The sequence below is a fragment of the Triticum dicoccoides genome, chromosome 5B, assembly GCF_002162155.2.
Source record: "Triticum dicoccoides isolate Atlit2015 ecotype Zavitan chromosome 5B, WEW_v2.0, whole genome shotgun sequence".
NCBI lineage: Eukaryota > Viridiplantae > Streptophyta > Magnoliopsida > Poales > Poaceae > Triticum > Triticum dicoccoides.
The window spans coordinates 530,628,683-530,644,685 of NC_041389.1; the positions used below are offsets into that span (position 1 = coordinate 530,628,683).

Genomic DNA, 16,003 nt, shown 5'->3' on the forward strand with positions numbered 1-16,003 from the left:
ATAGGAGTAGCTCACGTGATGTTGCTGCTGCGCTTTTGTTTGCTTTTGTGTTGCGCGTTGGGTGCACTCACCGTCCGCGTGTGTCTATTGCTTTGGAGTTGCTCCAAAATCTGTGTCCATTGCTTTGGAGTTGCTCCAAAAGAAATTTTATGTAACTGTTTGAACTTGAAAGGTTCGGTCAAGGAGGCCTAATTAATTTCTCATCCATATCGGCACTCTATTTACTCATGTTTTTTTCTGCTTGTTTTTTTAGGGGTTTCCGCTTACTCATGTTTTTCGAATAGCCTTGTCATGTCTGTGTACTGCGAGTAGCACAATCGCGTGTATGAAATCTCATGTTTTGAAGAACGAAGAATAGTGTTTGTCTTGTCTTTGTCCGTATGTGGCTCATCCAGTGCCACGGGTGTTCATACTGCGGGGGTCCGGCTGTCTCGTACTGGGTAGAGACTGCCTGAAACTGCTGCGGACTAGAAAGTTGAATCAGGGGCGGTTGCTGCATTTTGTAATGCGTCATTGTAATGCATCATTTCGCCTCCAGCGAGCAGGTCGAACGCCGTCGCTGGAAAGTTGACCCATGACTTTCATAGCACTGGTGTCGGACAGGGTGCATATTATAACGAACTGAACCTAAGGCCATGTACAATGGTTGATAAGATAGTCTTATTTTAAGTCTTGCATGTAAATTAGAGATAACAAAAACATGTCTACAATGGATCATTTCTTAGCTTTATCTTTAATAATTAGTTGTTCCTAAAAACATGATGAGATAAATTATGCTAAGAGATCATCTTTTATTGATTTCTTTCTCCTCGACCTCATCATTTATCCTACGTAACACTTTTAAGATAAAACCATTGTACATGCCCTAACCAACTTCCAGACACGTCAAGACGTGATGCCGCCCCATCCGACGGACACTCCCGTGAGCCATGCATGGACTGTGGGCATGCATGGCAGCATGGGGCTGCTGCCACTCCCGCCCGCCCGCGTGCCAACGGTTTTTAAAATGCGCCCGCATGCAAGTTTGGCAGATGTAGCCTGGGGTCAGGTGAGTGAGTGAAACGCACGGAAGATGGATTGATCGAGTGACCCGTCGTTGGTACGTTTGAGTTAAAGACCTTGTCTAACAGAATGAAAAAGAAAAGAAATAAACGCAGGAGAGCTGCGTATTTCGATTGATTAGAAGGAAGTGGTAAAGAAACCGATGCTCAGTTAGTTAAAGAAAACCGAGCTAAAACCTTTACAAAGAGCAAACCACACCTAGCAAAACTAGGGCTGGAGCACATACAGGAGCGCCTAACGGCCGATACAAGACGAACTGAAAGACAAAAACAGCATCATCGTACATCACCCACAGCGCACACGGCCCGGCGATTTCGACTTCGCTTCAACCTCACCGATGAACCACTCGGCCGTCTTGGACAAGGCCGCCACAAGCATGTTTGACAACATCACCATCACCGAAGAGAGACGACATGTCCCACGAAAAGCGAACAAGTGCTTCGCCGATCACGAGAGAACGCCCAACATGACCCGCCTGATGCTACAAGCAAGAATGTGCTCCAAGTGCCCAACACCGCCGGACAACTGTCGGCCCCTAATGGACGCGGCGCCGCAGATACCACCTCACCTCGCCACCGCCAGCACCCGACCAGCCACTCCACCGCAAACGAGGTGCTCCTGCCGAGAGGACAACTCTCCAACGGTGATGCTTCCATCGAAGAAACGACGCCAAGGGCACCGCCATCGCCGATCCAACAAGGTAGATCTTGGTTTTCACCCGGAGAGCATAGCTCAAGGATAGGAGAGGGGCCGAATCTCCTCGGTGATGCCTCCAACAAGGAAACAACACCCAGAAGCATTGCTGTCACCGGCCATGAGCAGGACTTTCGTCCGAAGATACTGCACACCTACGCCGGCACAGTGCCCATGCACCCCACCTTCAGATCTGGAGCCTAGCTCCTCACATCCTAGCCAGAGCAAGGCCTACATCACTACTAGCCCTGCTCAAGAGCCGCACGAGGTGCACAACAGCCAGCAAACCACCGAGCAGGACATGTCCAGATCGGGGATGCCCGCCTGCCCGCAGCCGCCCCTGAACGCTCGCCGGAGACCTGGCAGCAGCCCCTGCCTGGGGCTCCACCGCACAGCCTAGACATCGCAGATCCGCCGCCTCAGCCTCATGAGCCCGGGGCAGGCCCGGGTGAGCCCGCCTCGCCTGCAGCCGCAGTCGTGCGCCCACCGGAGGGGGGAAGAGGCGGCGCATCCGCGAGCTCCAGCGCCCCACCTCAGCCAGTCACCACCGCCGCCACCTTGTATTGAGCGACCTTCAGATCCGCCAGGGGCGGCGTTAGGGGTATTCTTGGGTCTTCATGTGAATACCCATGATTTTTGCAAAACAGTGTTGATTTTGGCAAAAGAGTGACAATTTTCAAAAAACAGCAATGATTTTGGCAAAATGAATACACATGAATACCAGGTTGCAAATTTCTGGAGCCGCCACTGAGATCCGCCCACCTGCCATCGAGCGAGGCCGCGCCTCCAAGATTCGCCGAAAATCCACAGAACACGCCCTGATGCCGCCATCCCCGGAGCCGGCCGAGCTTCGCCGGCGAGCCCCTCAGGCGGCGGCGAGGGAAGGGAAGGAGGCTGGAGGTGGGATGGTTGATTAGGGTTTCTCCCCCCGAGTCGCCAAGGAGACGATGCGGGGGTCCTCACAACGCGTGGTTTTTTCCGTCGGCAGTCTCCGAGTCGTGTCTCCCCCCCCCCCCTAGTCCACCGGGGAATAGCTGATGGGCGCACGTGTGGGTACCTCCTACGGTGGAGGCACCTATCGACACTCGGAGATTGGTGTCGAGCTACGTGTATATGGAGTGTCATTGCTCTTCCTCCCGTGGTTACATGCGGTGTGATGTGTGTGGCCTGCGCTGTCTAGCGACAGGGATGCCAGGGCTCTTCCTCGACTTAACCTTTTATTTATTTTCGGCATACTTGGTATGATTTATTTGGATCCTTTTGGTAAAAAGTGATAAATCAAAACACCCACCGCCTAGTAAGGTGGGCTCTCTTTTTTCTCCGCTTCCTATTAGCTGTATTCCCTTTTCGACACCAATAAGATTTTTAGTTCGGATGCCAAAGAATGTGCAAGAACTTAATTGACAAAAAGTGTTCTAGTTTAAAACTTTATAATGAGGCCGAAATCTGTTAATTAGTATTTAATTAATAACTAGTCTACTCAACGGAATATTGTCACTCAGAGAGTATATTTTTTTTATATGGCATCAAACAACAAATTGTCTCATATAATGCATGCAGCTGCCATTCATGTGACTCGGCCATCATAGTGCAAGACCAGTGCTCCAGCGCAGCCCCGCAGCGAAGAAGGATGCATATACCAGACTTGCCCGACCGTGCCAAATTGTAATCCATGTCCTCGGCGTTGCTAAATGCATCCGGACATGGGTGCTTGGAAAGAGCGCATGCGCGTGTGTGGTGAAAGAGAAGGGTGTGCTGCCTACTGATAAATGGAATTGTGGTCTTTGACTCTCCGCCCTGCGTGTCCAGAAACGGCATGGGAAGGAGGTCGAAAATCCGGTCTGTTGCGAGCAGGAGGGCACCTGCCACGGGAGGCCCAAGGTGCATGGGCGCGAGCAGCGCGTCGTTGGGTGCCTTTTCAGTTGAAGCATCACATGAATGCAGCCGCATGCACAGGGGCTCCTATTCATTGGCCAGGCAAGAACTCGAGCAGCACGTTTGGCACGCATGCTACAGTGAACGATCACGCATGCGTCATCGTATCAACAGGACATATACATAGCAATAGGCGTCAGATCGGCTGAAACTAGGCGCTGCGTGCGTATCAATGACAGCGTTTCTGCAGTTTGCTATCGCAGATTAAAGATTTTTCTGACCAAGGATCGGGCCGTATCATATGTTGCCTGCAAGGATATCGATCCACACCCATGTTTTCAGTACATCCACAAGTTCATCGGATAAGCTACCACTATATAGACTACTAACATAAACATAGGCCAACAGCAGTCAACTAACAACTTAATCATATCCCTAGCAACAACTGCTACCCACAGCGATAGGAAAAAATATACTACAACGATAGGGACCAACAAGGGTGGCATCAAAACACATGAGAGGCGCGAGACAAAAGCCAGCCAGAGCGAAGAACAGCACCGAGAAGACAGCGGTGCCTAGATGGTAACTCCTACTTTGGTCAGAAACGTTGCCTCGGAATTTTTTAGTTGTCGCCTAATGTTTACTCCCGTAACGTTGCCTCGCAGGCGCGCATCAGCTGGATAAAATGGGCTTTGGGCTGCTGTCAACACATGCGATGGCACACAAAAAAGACAAGAATTAAGTGACAAAAAAAAGCAACGCGTAAGTAGAAACAAGAAACACGATGAGAAAAGAAAAGGTTCAAACCTTCCCCGAACCTTTTGATTCCACAGCCGGTGGTGCCTCCTCTGCTGGACTGTAACATGTACAGCCTAGTGCCTGCCCCGGACCCTCCTCTTGCATGCGATGTGGTCCACCTTTCGCTATATAAGGAAAAGAACATCAAATGAATAAAACTATGGAAAAGCAAAAGAGAAAAGAGGAGGGACCAGATCCCGATACCAACGATCGCTCGTGATTGTATCCGCCCTAGTGAAGCTTCATTAGTTTGCTTTCCTCTCTCTCTCTCTCTCTCTCTCTCTCTCTCTATATATATATATATATATATATATATATATATATATATATATATAACTTTTTCTGATACAAAGAGTGTCAAAAGACTTCTTATATTTTTTATACGGAGGGAGCATTTATTTATTTGATTTGATTTGAATCAATTGGGTCCAAGATTATGGGAGTTGTAGGTGCATCCAAACACCTGTCGGCTTCACCTAATGATGAAAGGCAGAGGAGAGCAGAGGAGCCAGCGCATCAGCAGCAGCATTCACTTGCTGGTGCATATGCAGAGAAACTCTGCTTCTGACATGCGATGCCAAACCACCCGCTCAACTTTCACTGGAACTCACCCCTACTCATCCATGCTTTGAAAAAACAGCCACTGCTGCCTTCAGCTACGAGGAGGAAACAGGAGCGACAGGACACAGCCCACACAAGCAGACGATGGAAGTGACAGCACTGAATGGGTCACTGCAGGTGCACTGAATTGGAGAAGGGAACCAAGGCATAATGCTTTGTAGTAGTAATCAATAACAGCCATATATATTCTTCCTCGAGTATCAAACTAGTTCTTGTCCAACATACATGTAGTGATACACAATGGAGGTAAAGATAGGTTGCCAGTTAAGGTGGAAAGCGCGCATGACGATTGATTGCGGAGGGTGCTCAGGCCAATGTGGTTTTTAACCGACAGTCCCTGAGCCGAAGGATTTCACTATGGTGCTCACTCTCGCGCCGAAGCTTCTCGAGGCGATCTTCTTCCCTGGGACGTGGAAAGGGTTCGAGACGGCATCCACGTATGCGGCGTGGAACTTCCTGAAAAACTGAGAAAAGAAAGATGACCATGAGAAGGCTCTCTAATTTTTGCATCGCAAAGCAAGCATAAGCTACACTTCATATTGTCTACACACCCAGAAAGAGTCTGGAGTTTAGGAGTATCACTATAAAATTTACATATCATCTGGAACTTGTGGTTCTGACTTATTCAGAAGCTGGACTAAGAAAACCTGACACTTTACACGTTATCAGGTATGACTTGGTATGACCAGCAAGCTCATAACAGCAGCCAAGAAACACGACAGAAGTATTCTAATCAAATATCTCCGTACTTGCGCTTTCCCATTGGATGAAAGAAGAGAGATACACCAGGGATACTTATTCTGTAATTCTACTAAAAAATGCCGCAAATAAACAGTTTAAGAGCTTACATTTCGGGCATCCGCATCTTTCACATCAAGATCAGTCGTAACCATTAAAAATTTGACCTTTGTGTTTGTCAAATAGCCATACCTGCATATGATAGATTGTCATAGTTCATGAATTGTTAGCAGTAAGTGCATCCAGCAACAATTATAAATTGGCAACAAAGAGAAATATTATAAAACAACTAGCACAGTTTAAATTCTATTTTTCTCACTTGACATTATACTGCAGGATCTAATACTCTTTCTGAAAATGACCTATTGTCTTTACTTCTTCCTGAATAATTCAGATAAAATAACTTATGTGACTCTGTGTAAAGGCAATTAACTGGATTTTGAAACTTAAGTAATATCTGTAAATGAAAACTACTCCCTCCGTTCCGAATCACATTAAGTTCTAGCTTTATCCTAAGTCAAACTTCTTAAAGTTTGACAAAGATTATATAAAGATATATTAACATCTACAACACCAAATTAGTTTCATTAGTTCTGTAAAACATATTTTCACACTATATATACTTGATGTTGTAGATAGTACCATATTAATCAAAATACTTAGTCAAGACTTAAAAAGTTTCACTTGGGACAGGTGATAACCAAAACTGTGAAAGGACTTACACTTTGTAGTTCTCAGTCGGATAAAGAAGACCCAAAAATGTCTCGTTCAGTGTAGGTGCACTCTTTTTAGGATTGTTCACTGCCAGAGGTATGTATGTGAACAAAAGTAAGATAGACGATCCAAGGGATCGACAAACAATGATTGCAATGTCACTAGAATGAAACTTTCATGGTTGCAATCTAAATAGTTTGACAGACCCATGCGAATTGAGTCTAACACTAATGAGATGGATGCAACCATCGGGACTCAGCTGGAAACCCGATAGCTCTATGCACATCAAAAACATTGCATAGCAGAGTGGCAAAGTTAATTGCGATTTCTGTACCCACACAACATGGAATTTGTAACTACTCCCTTTTACTTAACGCGGATCACTTGTCTAATCTGACATATATAATCAACATCCATTGACAGCTACAAACTAGATTTCGATGCATTTAACCAAGGATTTGACAGGAGATGAGTCAGATTTGAGCCCTCTCCAGTTCATTTGAATGAAATCCAGTGAGATGGATGCAACCACCACAATTATCAGGACTCATCTCGAACCAGTCCATGGTTTTGAATGAATAAATTGCAATTAACTTCTGCGCTCTTGCTTTGCGAAGCTTTCAGCGTGGCTGTAGGGGTTCGAGATGAGTTAGTTGTCTAATCTGATATACAATCAACATCCATTGACAGATACAACAAGATACCAATGACTTTAACTGATGATGATTTGACAGGAGATGGAATCGAATTTGAGCTATGTCGGTGCATTTGACAGGAACAGATGCCTAGATCTAGATTGCCGCGACGGGTAACGCGCCTACCTCGCTCGTCGATGACGTCGAGGGAGCAGTGGACGACGTGGTGGAGCTTGAGGGCGTCGTCCGCCTCCGTGAAGCTCTGCAGGTACAGCGGATTGTTCTGCAACCAGTGCCAGAGCATCCGTAAAGAAGATCAGCTTTACTCCCGCCGTCGCCGGCGAGGAGACGAGATCGGGATTTCGGGATCTGGAGCGAGGGGGCTGGGTGGGAGAGGTGGTCCTGACCTGGTGGCCGACGACGGCGACGCAGACGATCATGTTTCCGCCGGGCGAGCTCGTCGGAGGCAGCGCTGCCGGCCTGCCGGCAGTGGACGCGGCGACAGCGAGACGGAGGCGCGGGGGGGGGTCGACGGAGGCTGTTCTCTGCTGGTTGTTGGACCGTGGGCGCGGGGAGGAGACGAAGGCGACCTATACTAGTGGATCGGAGGGCCACTGTCTACCGCTGCTCGGTGTCGCACCAATCTTGATGCAGACTGTTCAGGTTCAGCGCTTCAGACGTCCCATGAACATATTTCAGTACAGGTTTCAACACCAGATGATGTAAAATAATCAACAGATCATACCACAGCTATTCAACAAATTAATCAGCTGTACATGGCAAAAAAAAATCATATCACAGATACTGAACAAATTAAAGATTTGTGCATGAATTCCAACCATGCCATCACAGACCAAATGTCGATAACAGAATGTGATATCACCAATCTTGAGAAGCCACATAAATAAATCTACTTGGATTAATCATCATAGTGCTTATTCTGTTCTCAACCTTCCTTTTTTGTAGAAGTTACAAGATTCAGAGAATGAGTTGTCGCCTCTGAGTTCAGAGGATAACACGTGTTCCTGCTTATGAAACTTTCTTGCAAGTGCATGCATCCATGACCTGACAAAAATCAAACAAGTGCAATGGCACCAGACGGCAGAGTGGAGTAATTTACGGCGTCGCCCCATTGCGTATGCCCTGGAAAGTGGACCTTGAATCCTGGACTGGATGCGGCAATCTCCCAGAGCACTTGCAATAAGGCACCTATAAGAACAAGTGATATGATAAGTACAAGACAGAGTACAGGCATCTTATTCTATTCTGTTGCAGTATATACTCAAATTTTATTCTGTGGCAGCATATACTCAATCTGTTGAAAAATGCTATCTTCTCAGAGCAGCTGGAACTATCAAAAGTCAATGTCAATTGAGTACAATTGGCCTTCTAAAGACTATAGTCCTGTTTCTTTTGAAAAAACGAATTTCGGGTTTTGAAGAAGACAGGCCTCAAGAAAGCCACCCCGCCTAAGAGTCCTGTTCCTATGTAATGAAGCTTTTGATAATTGACTATGTTGACAGCAAGTAAAGCTACAAATTTCTCATATCCTACTGCATTTAGCAAGCAAACACACTGATAAACAGCATGCCACAGTCCGCGTGGAATAGAATGTTATATGGAGAATGTGTATGTGCATGACCTTATAATTCTCATCTATTCATTAAAAACAAGTATAATCTGATTATTTTCCGTGTTTGTTCCACGCAATGGTTGGGATCCGTCTGTCAGGCGTCTGGACAATGTCCAGATGTAAGACTCTGAGTCTAAGCCTGCCTCGCAAACATGATAACATTGCTGTTGAGTTTCTGTACGTACTCCGGTTTCAGTAATATAATTTGGGAGCGCAGAGCTTCTTCGACCAAAAAGGTATATTGTACTTGTATACATTACCATACTACAGGTTACTGAGCAGTGAGCACGCTATGCCTAACTTGAAATGAAGTAGGCTTGAGAAGAGTATGCAGTAGGGACATATATGTTGGGCTGCCCCTGATATGCACTAGATGTTTATACACTCAAAGAGCTTAGAATTTATTAATAGTCATTCAAAATGGTTTTGCTCAAAGAGGCAGTTATGATTCTATTACAATCCTCTTCCAATTCCTGATGCACTGACACTGGTGTCAAGAATTAAAATTGTTTAAAACAGAGTATTTTAGCCTGTACACAAAAGAGATAGAGATAACTACACTGTCCAGGTAGTTGGAACTGAATCCAGAACACTGCAAAAAAAGAGGATTGGCTAGATATTCGAAACAGTGTATTAATATTGTAACTTGTTCAAAGCCGTACTTGACAACTAGGTAAGGGGCAGTACAAATGAAGAACAGTACTACTCCAGATTAGAAAGAAGCTACCAATTACATTGCAAAATTACCAATCCCAATAGTTAGGATAGAAGACGGGCATAATTCACAAAACCTCTCACAGCTAAACCAATCGTACAGTGTAGCAAAATTTGCATCTAATTTTGATTCCAACTAGGCGATGCTGAAGTCGTAGAGGGGGGGTCATTGGGCTCACAGCTCAGGTCTGCTTGAGGCTCTTGACGAGCTTCCAGCGGGCGAGGAGCCTGGCGATGGGCGGCGTGAGCGCGATGGTGATGGGGACCCTGACGGGGAACAGGGCCTTGTTGCACAGGATGGCGAGCGCGAGCGCGCCGCCGCTGGACGCCGCGAGCTCCCCGGTCCTGTTCCGCGGCGCCTCCTGGCCGACGGCGGGGGCGGGGGCGGGGGCGGGGAGGGGGAGGGCCCCGTCGCCGGCTCCGGGAGCGGGGGCGGGCAGGGCCGCGTCGCCGGCGGCGGTGCCGGGGGCGCTGATGCCGATCTTGCGGAAGATGGCGTCGACATCGACGTTGTTGTTGATGGCGACGTAGAGGCCGGAGACGGAGGCGACGGAGACGGAGACGTGGACGCCCAGGGCCACCTTGCCGTACTTCCTCATGAGGTCCTTCATGCGGGCGGTGAACGCCATGGCTGAGGACTCCGACGGCAAGGTCGGGGCAGCAGGAGGTGCGTGCGGGTTTAAGATTTTGCGGTGGCGGCGGCGGCGGCGGCGCGACGGGCTAGGGTTTTCTGGTCGGTCGGTCCGTCGGATCGGACCGGCGGCGGCTAAAAGAGACGTGGACCCGAGTGCGTGGCGACCCGCGAGCCTCCCTTTCTTTCTTGGAGGAAGAGGCTATGCTCGGACACGGCATGCTGTGCGTGTACCTCAAGGAAATACGCCTTCCGGGTAGCTTGTGCTAAAACATGTTTGCCAATCTTTTGTTTTTTTTTAAAAAAGACCTTATTTTTCATTGATTACCTTTTAAGCTCATTTTTAGCTGCATGTTTTCTGAGGAAAACTTCTGGTCTATTCATCAAATGACATGGTAGTACAAGCAACATCCAAAACAAAGTATTAGTACATCCAGATCTGTAGACCACCTAGCGACAACTGGAAGCACTGGAGCGAGCCGAATGTGCGTCGCAGACGCTTCCCCTCACTGAGCGGAACGGGAAAAACTTGTGTAGTAGACAGTTGAAAAGTCATCATGTTAAGGACCCACGGGTCCAGCACACCAGAACAGCAATCATTGTCGATGAAGATAGGCGTAGATCAGAAGGGTCCAACCTATAGAGACATGAACGAAAATTGAATACATGGAGATCCATTGAAGACTAATGCCGACCGAATCCCACGAGTTCTGCCAAAAAACACCACCACACGTCTACCGATGTCGCTATACGCACCGCGCGGGTGCGGGAGTTAGGAAGGGAGGACCTTATTTCATCTTCATCATGTCGTCGCGCGCCACACCTTCCTGAGTACTACCTCCATCCATAATTGACGCTAAAACGAATGTATCTAGACGTATTTAATTGCTAGATACATTTGTTTGAGCGTTAAATAATATGGGACGGAGAAATCATAAGACACAAACCCTAAACGATCTAAAAATGCTTAAAATTGAGCAGGAACCCTCCCGACAAGGACCAAGTCCACCATGCCTCCATGCCCCTAAGGCCACTAGAGCTGAGACGGACGACACCAGTGGCGGGTCGAGGAACCCTAATCGTGTGTGGACTCCTACTAGAGTTGCTCTGAGACTTCCTTGTAGGAAAGAAAACAAATATAGGTTCAAGCATACTAGCCTCAACTTACTTTGTGACAGAAACTGAAAGTGCATCTATACCGTAATGTATTTTGGTATTTATGGTTGTATGATTAGTGGGACTAATGTTGTTTGTTACGTGTAGACATTGGTCCCGATGAATTCATGATGGAGATGGTTGACTCCCCATTCTCAAAAAGCAAAATTGCGCCATCTTTTTAAGGCTCGAAGTATTTTCTGTTTATTTGAGTCGTAGAAAAACCACATTATCATAACGGGATGAAGTGGTTGCGGAAGTTTGAGGATCATGACGATATCTTATACACATTGCCACCACCCATTCGTACACATTCTGGGTTAAAACCCACTCTCAATTCATGTTGTTGATGTGATCTTTGGGCCCCTAGGGTCTAGGGTGGGTCACCGTGGTTCAGGGAAAACTCTTCGCCCCTGGCCAAGAGTCTCTTGATGGGCCAGGCCCTCGGAGTCCTTGACCCCCGGATTCCCAAGGCGCAATTTTTCTCTTGGGTTACCCTGTGCCCCAGGGGTATGCTGGGTTGCAATGGCTATAACCAGATAGGTAGTATTTATACCCTTTTTTTTTATTCTTCCTATCGACTCAATCCTCCATTTGAGCTTCTCCACCACTGTAAAATAGTAATACGTCGATTCTTCTTGATTCCTCCACTCAATCCGCCAAAATTTGAGGACTGAAAGATAATCAACTGCTCTACACTTCTACCCAACCGATCCATATACTTGTCCTTCATCAAACTTGTTACTCTCGGAGATTTCAGACTCCTAGGAGGTAGGAGTCAAGACTGGAAGCTTCCTTGTGTGTGGCGTGCTTCAGGAAGTTTGTAAAGGTCTGGTGGTCGCCTTCAACACCAACCACAAAGTGATTTTAGGCTCATCTGTCGTGGGTGATTCAAAGGGAGAAAATGGTGAGTCACTTCGTGGCGTTCGGAAGTTTTGTCTTTCGCACCTCCCAACAAAGATTAACACTCCCCAAGAGTGTGAACTTTTGGATAGATCTTCTTCTTCAACTTGTGTGGTTAATATTTTTCTATACCTTTTTTTGTTTGCTTGCTAGCTAACTTGATGCCTTTTACCTGGTCTATTAGTTTAATTGCCATGTAGATTCTTCTCACCCTATATTGCATATCTAAAGAACTTGCTTTATCCGCACTATCCTTAAAATTGGAAAATGCTAAAATTTGATAGTTGGATTCATCATGAAACATAACATCATATTTCTTTAATTTCACAATCATGTTGATATATTTAGCTATTAACTTAATCAAACATAGAAAAAATTGACTTTTTTCAAAATAATACACCTTACATTCCAAACGGATGAAGTAATGGATCTTGAAACCAAGGGGCCATAGATGTCCTCCTAAGTACATCATCCACTCGCATCTTTTCTTTACTCGACCGTGTAGGCTCTAGGGCAAAGTTCTCCTTATCTCAAAGCTCCATCGGCCAACCCGTGGCTAGTGGTGGGGAGAGGAATCCTGGTGTCTCGGATCCAGCTAGTAGTTTAGGTTAGGGTTTTTTAGTCCACGTAGAGGCAATGCTCGGGTAGATGGTGGCGCTTCATCTTTGAGTTGTTCTTCTAGGTTTTGACCCTCTTCGAATTCGTTCGTCGGGATTGATTTGACAGAGCTCCAAGTAGATTCTTGTCATCTCCTTAGAGCGGCAAGGTTAGGGTTTAGCGCCATGCATGCACGATGGCAAGATTTAGTGCCGGACACTTCAGATCGGGTTCAAGGTTTCAATGAAAATAACTATAGCTCTAGGGCGTTGGTTCATAGGGGCACGTGCATGAAAACTTCATACGGGCTCATGCTGACTACGATGTTGGTTGCTTGGTGGGTTAGGGACCTCAAATTTTTATTATGGGTGTTTTGTACTTTTGATGAACTTCTATAATAAATTTGTGTCTTTTTTTTGAAAGGATAAATCTTTTGGAAAAGAAAAGAAAGTACAACATTTACTCCATCTGAAGTCTGATCCAATGGGACTAAGAGATATGATTTGTCTAATCCGGGTCCTTATACGTCCACGGACGCGTCCAAGTGCGCCAACGGACAATGATCGGGCAGGTATTAAATTACGACTTTCACAACCGGATCCATCAAACCAAATACTACTCTCAAGCAACGTTTAACATACGTACGTAACTAGACACATGTCATCGGACTATAAAAAATAATATGCTCTACTAACTTCAAATGAAACGCCAACCGAAGAAGTTCAGCCACGGCCGCCCTTGCCCTTGTTGTATTCCTTGCGGCAGTAGTGGGTGAAGACGCAAAGTGGATCGAGGTGGATCTGCTCATTGCCGGAGCTGACCGATCCGTCATTGTCCTCGTCCTTCTCCTTCTTCGGGAGTAATCCGGCCATGGCACGACCCGTCCTGCTTTGCACTTTTGCCATCGCCTTGACCACCATCCTTCGCTGCTTCTCGGCTATGCAGACACGGAGGGCTTTCTCCTTCTTGCCCATGCCGGTGTGCGATTCCGCCGACTTCGCCTCGCGGGCCACCGAAGCCGCCTCCGCTTCGAGGCGCACCCGCAGCTTCGTGCGGCGAGCACGCCACGCCTCCTTCTCGTTTTGGTCGTGCACCATGGAGGATATGACCTCCGTTTTAGCGGGCGAGGCCGTAGGGACGAGACGCCACCTAAACGCTTCCACCAGATCGGTAAAGACTGAGGAGGGTGCATCCCTGTATTCGCCCCACATATGAGCTAGATATGAGGTTTTCGGTCAGTCCGGTCATATGGGCCGGATTTACCGTGTCCGGTTGGGTGCTGTTTTTGGTCCGAACATCCCACTTATGCGTGGGGGGAAGATTTGGATGGTCCCGTAGCCAGATGCTTGTGGCTCCCATGCCCCAACTATATTCAAACTAAACCCAGCTGCCTCACCAGTCACCACTCCCCTGCTCTGCATCCTAGTATTGGAACGGGTGATGCATTACTAACTCCATCCAGCTCCTCTCTAACCACTCGCCCTCTCCTGCTCCATCGCCACCCTAACTATATGTACTCAGCTCATCATGCTACACCATGCACAACCACAGGTCCACAACCACAGAGCAGCAGCAAGCAGACAAGTACTAAGAGATACGAGAAGCCGCTAGCCAGCCATGGAGTTCCTGCCTTCCATAGCCGTCCTCCTACTCCTCTCCTGCTCCCTCGCGGCGGCGACGGTGCCGACCGGCACGATCGAGCGCGTGTCCAAGCAGCAGATCCTGGCGAGCATCCCGCCTGGAGGGCACGCCGGTCCGCCCGTGCTGTTCCTCACGTCTCCGTCCGGCAAGTACGCCGCCTACTTCGTGCGCACCCACACCGCGCCGGGCGCCGGCGGGCTCGGCGCCGACTTTTGCTACGTCGAGGTGATGGCCGGTAGCGGCAAAGCTTCCGAGGGCGGTGCTGCCGGGGGCGCGAGCGCGTGGGAGTCGGAGTGCCGGCCGGTGAGCACGGTGAACACGTGCACCCTGCTCTTCTCGTGGCACGGGCTGGAGGTGTTCGACGGTAGCGAGGAGGTGTGGCACGGCGAGACCAACACCGACGGGACCAACTTCCTGCAGACGCTCGAGCTCGTGGACGACGGCGACATGCGCGTCCGCGACAAGGACGGCGAGCTCGCGTGGCGGGCCAGCGACGAGCCGCGCCACGGGCAACACTGCGGCGCGCCGGGGTCACCGGGCCTTGCGGCCGCGCTGCCGTCCTTCGCCGAGCCCATCGGCGCGCACAGCAGCAACCTGCCCTTCGGCCAGGTGCAGGGCGGCAACGGCCACGCGGCCGAGCTGCCGCAGGCGGCGGAGCTCGGGGACGGAGTTGTTCCAGGGGCCGGAGCAGGTGGCTTGGGCGACGGCTATGGTATTGCACCGGCGGCAGGAGGAGTCGGAGGTGTTGCCCCAGGGGCAGGTGGCTTGGGCGACGGCTATGGCATTGCACCGGCGGCAGGAGGAGTCGGAGGTGTTGCCCCAGGGGCAGGTGGCTTGGGCGACGGCTACGGCATTGCACCGGCGGCAGGAGGCGCCGGAGGAGTTGGACCGGGGGCAGGTGGCTTGGGCGATGGCTACGGCATTGCGCCGACGGTAGGAGGTGTTGCCGCGGGGGCAGGGCCCTTCGGCGGCGGCTACGGGATCGCACCGGGCGCCGAGACAGGAGCCTTCGGTGGTGTCGGGGATGTTGCCGGACATGGTGAAGCGGCGACGGCGGCCGGCGGTGTCGCGGGAGTGGCAGGGTTCGGCAGCCAGCCGCTGGTGGACAACAGCCCCTACGACAGTGGAGCCTACAAGGGCGGCCGTGGGGCCCATCTCGCAGCGATCGGAGCTGCGGTGTTTGTCAGCGCCATGGCCGTGGGTTTCTAATCGGGAAGACGAATCAGTGGCAGTTTGGATGTGTGCGCGTGCGTTTTTCTTTTCCTGTGTGTTAATATTAGCTATATGATGATGTGCTTGTGAGTGGTGACAAATTTGAAGCTGTATTTGTGTGATTTGAGTAAAAACTCAAAATTTAGTGAAAAATGGTTCTGTTCTAAATTGGTTGCGCGTCGCTAGATAGAACTGTGATTCAACTTTTCAAATACTCAAATATTAAATTGCACTTTGTTCATCCGTCGGTGGGTTTAGTTACCCTATTTTATGGATGGTATAATGATGCATATGATGTCTTCTTGATCTAATATAAAACCAGATCACTTTTACTAAAAGTCAGACGTGTGTTTTCAATTTGGTTTCAGGTCGGGTTTTTTT

General features: G+C 48.7%; 3 protein-coding genes across 4 annotated transcripts; 1 reads left to right on the forward strand and 2 right to left on the reverse strand.

Moving 5' to 3' along the window:
• Window positions 1-5,176: 5,176 nt before the first annotated feature.
• LOC119311379 (trafficking protein particle complex subunit 2-like protein) lies at window positions 5,177-7,683 on the reverse strand. Its single transcript, XM_037587014.1, has 5 exons — window positions 7,544-7,683; window positions 7,323-7,419; window positions 6,510-6,588; window positions 5,898-5,979; window positions 5,177-5,513 (listed from the first exon to the last, which is right to left on the reverse strand). Exons 1-5 carry the CDS (start codon window positions 7,574-7,576, stop codon window positions 5,373-5,375), a joined length of 432 nt encoding a protein of 143 aa, XP_037442911.1. The 5' UTR covers window positions 7,577-7,683; the 3' UTR covers window positions 5,177-5,372.
• Window positions 7,684-8,037: 354 nt separating this feature from the next.
• On the reverse strand, window positions 8,038-10,280 carry LOC119311377. Its single transcript, XM_037587013.1, has 2 exons — window positions 9,663-10,280; window positions 8,038-8,345 (listed from the first exon to the last, which is right to left on the reverse strand). Exon 1 carries the CDS (start codon window positions 10,110-10,112, stop codon window positions 9,666-9,668), a length of 447 nt encoding a protein of 148 aa, XP_037442910.1. The 5' UTR covers window positions 10,113-10,280; the 3' UTR covers window positions 8,038-8,345; window positions 9,663-9,665.
• A 4,051-nt stretch (window positions 10,281-14,331) lies between these two features.
• Window positions 14,332-15,775, forward strand: LOC119311380 (PE-PGRS family protein PE_PGRS33-like). 2 transcript variants are annotated; one of them, XM_037587016.1, is made up of 2 exons: window positions 14,332-15,101; window positions 15,171-15,775. In XM_037587016.1, the coding sequence occupies exons 1-2, from the start codon at window positions 14,387-14,389 to the stop codon at window positions 15,617-15,619; spliced, it is 1,164 nt and encodes a 387-aa protein (XP_037442913.1). In that variant the 5' UTR covers window positions 14,332-14,386; the 3' UTR covers window positions 15,620-15,775. The 2 variants fall into 2 exon arrangements, with proteins under 2 accessions (XP_037442913.1, XP_037442912.1); XM_037587015.1 differs by having other exon boundaries at window positions 14,332-15,775.
• The last annotated feature ends 228 nt before the right edge of the window (window positions 15,776-16,003 follow it).